Source organism: Mytilus edulis, chromosome 5 (genome assembly GCF_963676685.1).
Source record: "Mytilus edulis chromosome 5, xbMytEdul2.2, whole genome shotgun sequence".
NCBI lineage: Eukaryota > Metazoa > Mollusca > Bivalvia > Mytilida > Mytilidae > Mytilus > Mytilus edulis.
Window position 1 is genome coordinate 3,267,307 of NC_092348.1, and position 11,500 is coordinate 3,278,806.

Genomic DNA, 11,500 nt, shown 5'->3' on the forward strand with positions numbered 1-11,500 from the left:
GTTGAAAATTGATCCAGTTCCTGATAACGTGCATGGATACCAAGATCACTCTGACTCCCAGGAAAAACTATGTTGAGGTATGTTGGGCCAAACCATTTAAACTTGCTACAACATCAGAACATATATAATCTACCGATAAATTTCAACTCAAGTAATTTCAACGCCAATACTGTCACAGTACCTAAAATGGCTAAATTGAACCTATTCAACAAAAACAAATGCAGAAATCTTGTGGTGCATTATGTTATTCTGCTTTTGCATTCGTTCGTCCGTCCATCATGTCATAAAAATTCCATTATCTTTTTAAAAGAATATGTTACAAGCAATCATTTCTTAAAAATGAAAAGAAGCATGATCGAAGTAGTGTCAAATTCTTCTAAATATCAAAAGAAGATAAAAAAAAAAAAACCCATCTGTTATTCGATTTCTAAGGATGTGAATTTAAGCACGGATGCAATTTGGGTACTCCTCATTACAGAATCATGGATCGTATGTATATATAGGTAAATTCAAACCCATTTATTTTATGATTAAATATGGATTCAATATTAAATTGATGTAACTTTATAATGAATAAGTATACGTCTACAAGATAAACACAGAATGTAAACTTTTCTCTGAGTCATAAAAAAAACGAAGGTGAAAATAAAATTGAGAATGGAAATGGGGAATGTGCCAAAGAGACAACAACCCGACCATAGAAAAAAAAACAACAGCAGAAGGTCACCAACAGGTCTTCAATGTAGCGAGAAATTCCTGCACCCGGAGGCGTCCTTAAAAAAACCTGCAATTTGGGTACGTTAGGCAACTTGACAATTTCATTTCTTCATATATATCCATTACATATGACCTCGAGCTTTCATTGCGCTATATAATAAATTCATTTGATGTTATTTGAACATGTAAGATAAATATAACATAGACAGCTCCTACTTAGGCCTCGGTTGTAACTAAAATATCAGTTGATCTCATTGGCGGATCCAGGGGGAGGGGGTTCCGGGGGTTGGAACCCCCCTTTTTTTTGGGACGACCAATGCATTTGAATGGGGACATGTGGTTGGAAACCCCCCCCCCCCCTTATCCTGGGATGGGACCACCCCCCCTTTTTAAAATGGCTGGATCCGCCCCTGGATCTGTGCTAGTTTTTCACCGACTTATGAATTAATGAAAAACATTTTTTTCTCGATAGAAAATGTTTCTTTTCTATAAAAACAAGTTACCATTTTGTATAATTTCTCTCTGTTAGTTTGTTCATATCATTATATATTGAGGTGTTATAAAAATTGGACAAGATCGATTTCTGATTGAAAGGAATAATACCAAAGCCAACTGCGAAATCCACACTGCATAGGTTAGAAACAATTAAGATGTTTATAAATAGATACGAAGATGATCAAAGATATAATTATATATATGAAAACAATATCTATTTATAGGTGAAATAGATTTGTGGTAGGCTGGAGAAAAGCTTTTTCAAACCATGCTATAAAATATACTAAATATGCTTAATAACATGAACAGCAAATTTACTAGAAGTACATGCAAGATTGAAAAGATCGTGTACTGCGAGTAAACAACAGATGATTCATCCTTGACCTGTTCACCGCTGAATCTATTAACGTTACGCTTCAAGGTTAGTAAATTTATTTATAATTTGTTTCAGTGAATACATATGTATTATTACTGTAACATTGGTTGCAATGAATTACATTAATTATCCAGTTACCACTATAATATATAAAATGTTACTAATAAGGAAAGTAAGTGATAGATATGATATGATATTCTTATACATCTAGGCATATTTGACCATAATCAAGTTCAAGGTTTTAGTATAACTGATGCTCTGGAGGGGGGAAGAGAGGGTATTATTATTGTTTGCAACATTTACTTCAAAGTTTTTTTTTAAATTCTGTCCATTAGTCTATAGATATATGTCTATGTTTTTTAAAAGCAGTCCTTTATCCATGTAATTTTTCTTTATTGTTTTACACATCATTTTCTAATTTGTAAACAGCATCCAAACCCATCCAGACCCTCGTAAATAATCCGGTATGCCAAATCATTTTTATTATGTTTTATTATTCTCAACCATCAACTTTCCTATGCATTATACATGTTATAAAATTTATACGAACTTAGTATGAATTAAAAAAACATTTACAATAGTTGATTGGAAATCAGTTTTACAATCGTGTGTTATTGTGTGCCTCCTCGGATACGCAAATTACACAATGAAAATACAAAAAAAAAGAAGATGACAAGTGAAAGGGATATATAATGTATTGCCATGCTCACAAAAAATGGTTCAATGAAAATATTATTATACATAAATGTTTTGTTACTTATATAAATGTTTTAGTATAACATGTATAGTGTAGAGTTATGTGTGTGGACATTCTTCTTTATATTTTTCCTTCAATCACGTCAATGCTATACATTTTAAGTGTATTGTGAATTTTGAAAAGATAACATATAAAGGAGTAGGTCCAGTAAGACCCCTTTTTGGCTCCAAAAAATAGCAGTTTTACAAAATTGTTAAAATGTAAACTTTTAGTTATTTATTGGAGAGAAAAATGTGTCTGCTACATAAATATCGGCTGTTTTTGACAATACAATGCACAAATATCGGGCACTAGCATCATTTAGTCATGCAAAATTACTGAAATATTCACAATTTTAGCATTTTAGTTAAATGTTAGACGGTTTCCGTCTAAAATAAATGGCCGCATTTGTGTTCATTCTTAATACTGAAATGTAATAACATTGAGAAAGGAAATAGGGAATGTGTCAAAGCGACAACAACCCGACCATAGAGCAGACAACAGCCGAAGGCCACCAATGGGTCTTCAATGTAGCGAGAGACTCCCTTGTTGTATTTGATGATAAAACATAACATATATAAAGATTGAGGATGAACACGGATGCGGCCACTTTCGTTTTTGACAAAAAAAACATCTGAAAAGTGACATTCTTTTGGCATATTTGAATGATTTGTCGTATTTGAGCTTGAATCGGAGCGTTTTTAATGACTAAATCAGTTAAAATCTTTCACACAAACTTGTTGAATCAAATGAAAGTTCAAACAGACACTTAAGTGTTTAAAAAGTGTCCAAAATCTTTCGTCAGATGAACCTGCAATTTGAGGCCAAAATCTACTCCCTTATGTCAGAAACACTAATTACATAGGATCTAAAAGGTAATTAAATTATACATAGACCAGAAGTGCTGTATTTGACATCCCTAATTGGCGTCCTTCCTTCCAGGGGAGTGTTCTAGTTTCTCCAAATACATGTTTTGGTGCGAAACTGCAGATCGGGTTTAATGAATATTAAACAAAATGATCACTGCACGGTGTTAACAGACATCATAATAAAGATAACTCCATGAAATTGCACCTCATTGATATATTCGACACTGATTCCAAAAAAGTGTCTCACACTAACGTAACGGCAAGTCGGTATAGACAGTTATATTCAAAGAGTACCTTGCGCCACCGGACCAACATATAACGATTTTTGCCTTTTCAAATACCATTATATCCACCGGACCTTCACTCACTTACGTAAATTATCACAATTTATTTCGTACGAATAATGTCGCTTGTGTTTTTTTTAAAGATAATTCGTTGCTATATATTACAGCATGTCTGTAAACAAGCCTAATACAGCAGATCCCTTGAGTACACAAGAGGCCCCAGACCAATCATCACAAAGAACATACCCAGTGAGGACATTTAAGGTGTTTGGAGGTATACAGATTGGGTTAGGCGTAATATTAGAGATTATATGTCTGATAGCGGTCGTCACTGATGCCATGGGCATTCAGAATTATCATGACTGTCTCCTGCATAACGAACAGCTACAAAATGTACATAATGACAGTAGTAACTACTGGAGTTGTCGGAAGTACAAAAAAAGTGAGGAGCTATTCTCGTTTGACATAGTGTGTATAATATGTTGTGGATGGGTAAGTTCATAGTTAGATATACGTATTTATTTCAATTGTCGATAAAATTGTAACTCATTTCAATAGAAGCTTAAAAACTTTTAAATACATATAGGAAGATGTGGTATGAGTGCCAATGAGACAACTCTCCATCCAAGTCACTATTATATAAAAGTAAACCATTATAGGTCAAGGTATGGTCTTCAACACAAAGCCTTGGCTGATACCGAACTGCAAGCTATTAAGGGCCCCAAGAAATTACTAGTGTAAAACCATTCAAACGGGAAAACCAACGGTCTAATCTATATATATAAAAAAAAACAACGAGAAACGAGAAACACTATAAACCAAATCAACAAACGACAACTACTGAACATCAGATTTCTGACTTAAACTACGTTTTGATTGATTATTGTATGCTTAATGTTCAACGGCAAATATTTGATGCTTTGGGACGCGAATACATAAACAGATGCCAAATAAAAAGTATGGTTAGCAATTGATTGACTGCGAAGAAGGAACTGTGAAGTGATGGTATGGCAGTGAGGGGCACATTCGCCTTTTGTTATGATTCTTTAACTTTTATAAAGTGTGGCACACTCCATACACAGGGCATAAGATTTGAAGTTTCTTATAACCCTTACTTAATACAAAAAAAAAACATGAAAAGCATAGTAAATTGGAGACAGGCCGAACAAAATAGACCAAAAGGCATATTAAGAGCAAAGTAAGTTTTCCAAGAAAAATGGAGACGTAACAACACAAAAACTATTAAAATCGGAGGGTGGAATTGACAATGAAAAAACTTTTATACACAGGGACTCGGTTAGCAGATTATAATTTTGTAAATCAATGTTTTTAATTTATTTTTTTATTATTTCCTGTCTATTTGCATTACTATATTAACGTATTTAAAGTTGCCATCACTATTTCTTTGTTTTCTGGCAATGTGCAGTATACTATCCATATCCATATACTGAAAAAACCTAAAGGGATCTAAGTCGCCATCTTGAATTGCCTTCCCTACTTTAGATAAAAAATAATTAAAAATATGAATAAATTACTATATACCTTACAACAGCCCTCATTTTCTTCCGAAATGATTCTTCTATAACATGCATATTTTGATTTGTGGATCAACAGAACCCTTATAAAGTTTCAGTTGCATTCGTGTCAGAATATTCAAATTTCCCGGCGAAAGCAACGTATCATTCGGAAACTTCCGGGTTGATGCGTATACTACAAAGATAAATCCTTATAAACAGACGAGTGCTGTCCCCTAACTTCATACCTACGCCACACCAAGATATCCTTCATATTAATTAAATATCAAACAAAAATGTCTTTGAACAGCTAGTGCATGTATTGTTTCAATATCAGATTATCCTCCTATCCTTCCGCCCATTGAAAATATCAAATGATTGTCCCAAACTATCGGGTTGTATTTCTGACATCCTGATATCTTTCAAATCATGGATTTATGCAGTACAACACTTACACTTATATAATCAGAGGAGTATGTATGTATATGGAAAAGGGGCCTTCCGATTGAACTTCATACATGCATGTATGATAAGTTAATATGCTTTTTCAAAGTATTACTCCAAGTTGACCTACCAACCGGCCCTCCCCCTTTTTTATATCCTGGTACTGTTAGTAAACCTTATAAATCCCATTGAACGTGTCAATATTTTTAGTAACTTCTTTATTTTATTGATGTGTCTTCGAAAAAGTCAATGATTTATGTTACCCCGTTTGAAGAAAGGTTCTATTCGTTAACTTTGCGCTCGATATGTAATAATAAATCAAGGGACAGCACTCGTCTGTTTATAAGGATTTATCGTTGTGGTAAACGCATCAACCCGGAAGTTTCCGAATGATACGTTGCTTTCGCCGGGAAATTTGAATATTCTGACACGAATGCAACTGAAACTTTGTAAGGGTTCTGTTGATCCACAAATCAAAATATGCATGTTATAGAAGAATCATTTCGGAAGAAAATGAGGGCTGTTGTAAGGTATATAGTAATTTATTCATATTTTTAATTATTTTTTATCTAAAGTAGGGAAGGCAATTCAAGATGGCGACTTAGATCCCTTTAGGTTTTTTCAGTATATGGATATGGATAGTAAACTGCACGAGAAACTGCACATTGCCAGAAAACAAAGAAATAGTGATGGCAACTTTAAATACGTTAATATAGTAATGCAAATAGACAGGAAATAATAAAAAATAAATTAAAAACATTGATTTACAAAATTTTAATCTGCTAACCGAGTCCCTGTGCTTTTATATAGTAAATTGTACCAGAGACAGGTTATTTTGAATGGCTGGAATCACAATGAAGTTGTTTTATTTAACGTTTTTGTACAAACGAGCCTCTTCTAATTACATACTCTACACTTTCAGTTTGTTCTGACTGGTTTCTTGCCGATGTGTATGTCAAGAAAAAGGCAATCAAGTTGGAGAAGTCTAGTAAGTGATGAATCGAGATATGCTTTTGTAATGAAACGAGATGACTTCATGATGAATCGAGATATGCTTTTGTAATGAACTGAGATTACTTTATGATGAAACGAGATGTGCTTTTGTAATGATACGAGATGACTTTATGATGAAACGAGATATGCTTTTGTAATGAACTGAGATTACTTTATGATGAAACGAGATGTGCTTTTGTAATGAAACGAGATGACTTGATGATGAAACGAGATATGCTTTTGTAATGAAACGAGATGTGCTTTTGTAATGAAACGAGATGGCTTTATGATGAAACGAGATGTGCTTTGTAATGAAACGAGATGTGCTTTTGTAATGAAACGAGATGACTTTATGATGAAACTAGATATGCTTTTGTAATGAACTGAGATTACTTTATGATGAAACGAGATGTGTTTTTGTAATGAAACGAGATGTGCTTTTGTAATAAAACGAGATGTGCTTTTGTAATGAAACGAGATGTGCTTTTGTAATGAAACGAGATGACTTGATGATGAAACGAGATGTGCTTTGTAATGAAACGAGATGTGCTTTATGATGAAACGAGATGACTTTATGATGAAACGAGATGTGCTTTTATAATGAAACGAGATGACTGTATGATGAAACGAGATGTGTTTTGTGATGAAATGAGATTTGCTTTTCCATTATTTTTTCGTTTCCATATTGCATGTCTGATGTAGTATGTAGAAAAAAGTAAAGAATGAAAAAAATAAACATTAAATTGACATGAATGCACGTTTAACACGTTTTGAATTATTATGTTTTTTGTTCTTCAGAAAATTGGGTTTATGGTGTGCAGTATTATTGGTGCATCAATTTTCTGTACGACGGTAATCATACTAGGAGTAAACGGAGTACTATTTGTGAGTACAGTACATGTATTGTATTCTATATAAATAAAGTGTTAAATTATTTGGATTTATCTTACGTAATAAGTTTCTAGTCATATTCAGAAAGCTATACAAGACTCATACAACTTCAATGATGCATGACAAAGGGGGAGGGGAGGATGGTATGGTTAAAAACAAGAATCAAAGGGCAATCAAAAATCATATTTTCAATTAAAACAGACAACAACCGGGATAAGAAAGAGAACGGCAGATTTTTCACTAATAAGTTAAAGTTCTGAAGTATTGTTATGCATCAATGATAAAACTCAAGATAAAAAGGCTTATTTTAATAACATTCATACGATCTAAGATCGATTTTGGTTGAGGGGTAACAAAGGCAGCTTTGCACATTACAACTGTAGCAATAACCATGAAAAATCTTTATCTTTACTGTTTATTTCGTCATAATATTGAGAATGGAAAAGGGGAATGTGTCAAAGAGACAACAACACGACCATAGAACAGACAACAGCAGAAGGTCACCAATGTGTTCATTGTTTTATTTCAGAGATTGTTCTTTGGTGCCAACCCTATTTTATCAGCATTCATTACATTAATAGCATTAGTTGAAACTATAGTGGCGATCGTTACGGCTTCATTTTGTTGCTGCTGTTCCCCCTGGCAGATACCAAGTGAAGGGGTAAAGTTTTATATATACGTTGTTTTAAAATAGGCATCGTTGCAATGGCAAATATTATAGCCTATATATATTTGTAGACCTTAATTCTTATAAAAGAGGGGCGGAAGATACCAGAGGGACATTCAAACTCGTAGACCAAAAATAAAGTGACAAAGTCATGGTGGGAAAAGAAAAAGACAAACAGACAAACAATAGTACATAATACACAAACTAGAAAGCTAAAGACTAAGCAACAAGAACCCCACCAAAAACTGGGGGATCTCAGGTGCTCCGGTAGGGTAGGCAAGTCCTGCTCCACATGTGACATCCGCCGTGTTGCTCATGTTGTTTCAAACTCGGTTAATAGTATAATAATATTAAGAACATATCAGACGTTTTCTTTAGCATTGAAAACAAAGCCACGTCCAGCTAACTGCAAAAGAACATTGGCTGCACGTGATTGACGTCACAATTGATATTTGTGTTGGTGTCGCTGGGAATTTAAATAAAATCATTCTAAAAGTGAGTCTTCTTGTGTCCATTTTTGGTTATCAGGAAACTGTTGATTTTATAAATCTTTAAACCTTCGGCAAATCACAATGACTGCCTTTCGATCGTGTACTATTTGTTCGCTTCGGAGAACAAAAGTGCGAAATGTTCCTAGGAGGAATAAATTTATCGTGCTAAGCTTTATGCTCATTTGAAATAGGAAGGCATTATATTCACTAACGCTCGGTATAAAGATATTGACAAATATATTGCAAAATCATTTTAAAATGAACAAAGACCCTGACACGAAAGATTGTTTCTTAAATCGTGCGCAAAAAGGCAGGACAATTGAAATTTGAAGTCTCGTACAAATACTACGGTACATTTTTACAATATATTTCCATTGATTTTCATTGAATCATACATCATGTACATATAAGACATGTATCGAAAAACAAAATATGCATAACGTAACGGTACCCAAATTGCACCGAGTACCCAAATTGCACCTATTTAGCAAAACTAGCAGCGAAAATCTTACAAGATTTCCTAGAGACTAAATAATTTGTATTTTTATGATTTGATACTAAGCATATCTTTCAACTATTTAGATATGCACAAAACGTGTGCACAAAACGTTCACAGTATTTATCAACAGATGAAGTATTTACTGAAAAAGAAAAATGTACTGAAACGTCGCTATGCGACGTCATCAAAACGTCATCTTTTTAAAATGAGCAAATTCAATATGTTACAAGTATCCATTTAAAAAATAATGAAGAGTAAGCATGGACTAATATCATATTGTTCAAAATATTTGAAGAAATTAAACAAAAGCTCTGTTATTAGACTTTTGACGATGTGAATTTAAGCATGGATGCAATTTGGGTACTCCTCATTTCAGAATCATTGATGGTTTGGAGGTCAGTATAGACCAATTTTTCTATGATTCCATATGGAATAAAAATCAAATTGGTGTACCTTTATAATAAAGAAGGATACGGCTACAAAATAAACACAAAATGAACATTTTTGTCTTTATCATAAAAAAACGTAGATGAAAAAACTGTCAAAATAGGTGCAATTTGGGTACCGTCACGTTATATATGTAGTACGACTTGTTCTGGGTTCAAACATATTCTTGTATATTTTTAACAGCAAGCAGTCCTATTTGTGAATAGCACACAACCTGGAATGATCATGAATGTGCCACAGACCCAAGGTCCTATGGATAATCCAATTCAGTCAACGACTGGACAAACAATGGTCCAATATCCCAGTGCACAACAGTACCAAATAGTAAACAAACATGAACTATCTGGGGAAAAGATCCCCATTGAAGGCAGTCATCAGCCTAGCACTATAGGTTCAGCAGGACAACAAGTCTTTGACACCTCCCCGCCACCTTATAAAGAGTAGTTTGACACCTCCCCGCCACCTTTTAAAGAGTAGTTTGACACCTCCCCGCCACCTTATAAAGGGTAGTTTGACACCTCCCCGCCACCTTATAAAGAGTAGTTTGACACCTCCCCGCCACCTTCTAAAGAGTAGTTTGACACCTCCCCGCCACCTTATAAAGAGTAGTTTGACACCTCCCAGCCACCTTATAAAAAGTAGTTTGACACATCCCCGCCACCTTATAAAGAGTAGTTTGACACATCCCCGCCACCTTATAAAGAGTAGTTTGACACCTCCCAGCCACCTTATACAGAGTAGTTTACAGACATGCATAGTGCGACTCATTAAGCGAATTAAACATAGTTTTTCTACTTTTTTATATATGTTTTTGTATAGATCAATAGGTTGTAATGTGATTATGGAGTTAGTGAATCGGATTCAATAAAGTATAATCATGTATACGTAGATTTAAATTAGCATGTTGTTAGTGTATTTGAAGAAACTGAAAAATAATATCTAGTCAATTTTCATTTTTTAATTTCGATTATTGTTTTGTCTTTCAATTATTTATTACCAAGTTAAAAGAAAAAAATCTGACTTTTGTTTTAAAGATGCTGAAGTAATCTCACCTGCTACTAAATAGGAAATGCACCTTTGTACAAACTACAATGTTATTTTTTGAAAATGTTAGGGCTATTATGGGCTTCATACAAATCATTCTTTAAATATGGACTTATATTATTTTTAAGAAAATTCGTAACGAGTTTTTACTGAATTGTTTAAAAAAATAGACGCTACTAAAATTTTTTTTTAATTTTCTCGTCGTTTTTCCTTTTTCCGAATAAAGAGAGGATTCAAAATTTCATTTATTTATAATTTTTAGAAATGTGTGATGGCGTTATTAATTTTTTTTCGACCTTGAAATGCAAAAATTACATTATTAGAGAAGATTTAATGCATGTTTAGAAGGAAAGTTATAGGGTGAAATAAACTCAGGGGACATTCGCTTTACCTTTTTATACATTAATTTTTTTTTCGCGAAAGAAATCAAATTATAGCTTGAGTGATAACAATATGTCCAAGAGAGAACTTCTTGACATTTTATTTCAATTTATTCTTTTCATACTATGTTATTGTATATGTTGTATTTGATAAGTATATTCTTTATGCATTAAATAAAATGTTATGGTTATATAGAGGTATTAGCAACATCAAATAAAAAAAACCAATAAAGTTAAACCAACAAAATTTCGCCAAACTTAGCAAAGCCTGTAATAAATTGCTGTCTACACACATGATGAAAATGACAGGTTATTATACTTTATATCTAGATATTGAATATACGTAACATTAAATTGACAAATTATGCAGGCTGATGCATGGAAAATACATTTTGTTTTCGTGATCAGGAAGAAACGTTAAAAGAAAAATCATATCACATAATACCGAACTCCGAAAAGAATTCAAACGAAAATTTCCGTACGGTAAATGGCAAAATCAAAAGCTTAAAAACATCAAACGAATGGATAACAACTGTCATTTTTCTGACTTGGTACAGGCATGTTCTTATAATTATCAAACAGATCGAGTTTGAATTTTGATGGCGTCACTTTTACCGTTCAAGAATTATGCATCTTGATGAATGGAGAAATTG

The 11,500-nt window shown here is 33.4% G+C and overlaps 1 protein-coding gene across 1 annotated transcript; it reads left to right on the forward strand.

Annotated features, from left to right (window-relative positions):
- The first annotated feature begins 1,428 nt into the window (after positions 1-1,428).
- LOC139522774 (uncharacterized) lies at positions 1,429-11,040 on the forward strand. Its single transcript, XM_071316285.1, has 6 exons — positions 1,429-1,633; positions 3,645-3,969; positions 6,358-6,423; positions 7,227-7,313; positions 7,849-7,980; positions 9,607-11,040. Exons 2-6 carry the CDS (start codon positions 3,646-3,648, stop codon positions 9,865-9,867), a joined length of 870 nt encoding a protein of 289 aa, XP_071172386.1. The 5' UTR covers positions 1,429-1,633; position 3,645; the 3' UTR covers positions 9,868-11,040.
- The last annotated feature ends 460 nt before the right edge of the window (positions 11,041-11,500 follow it).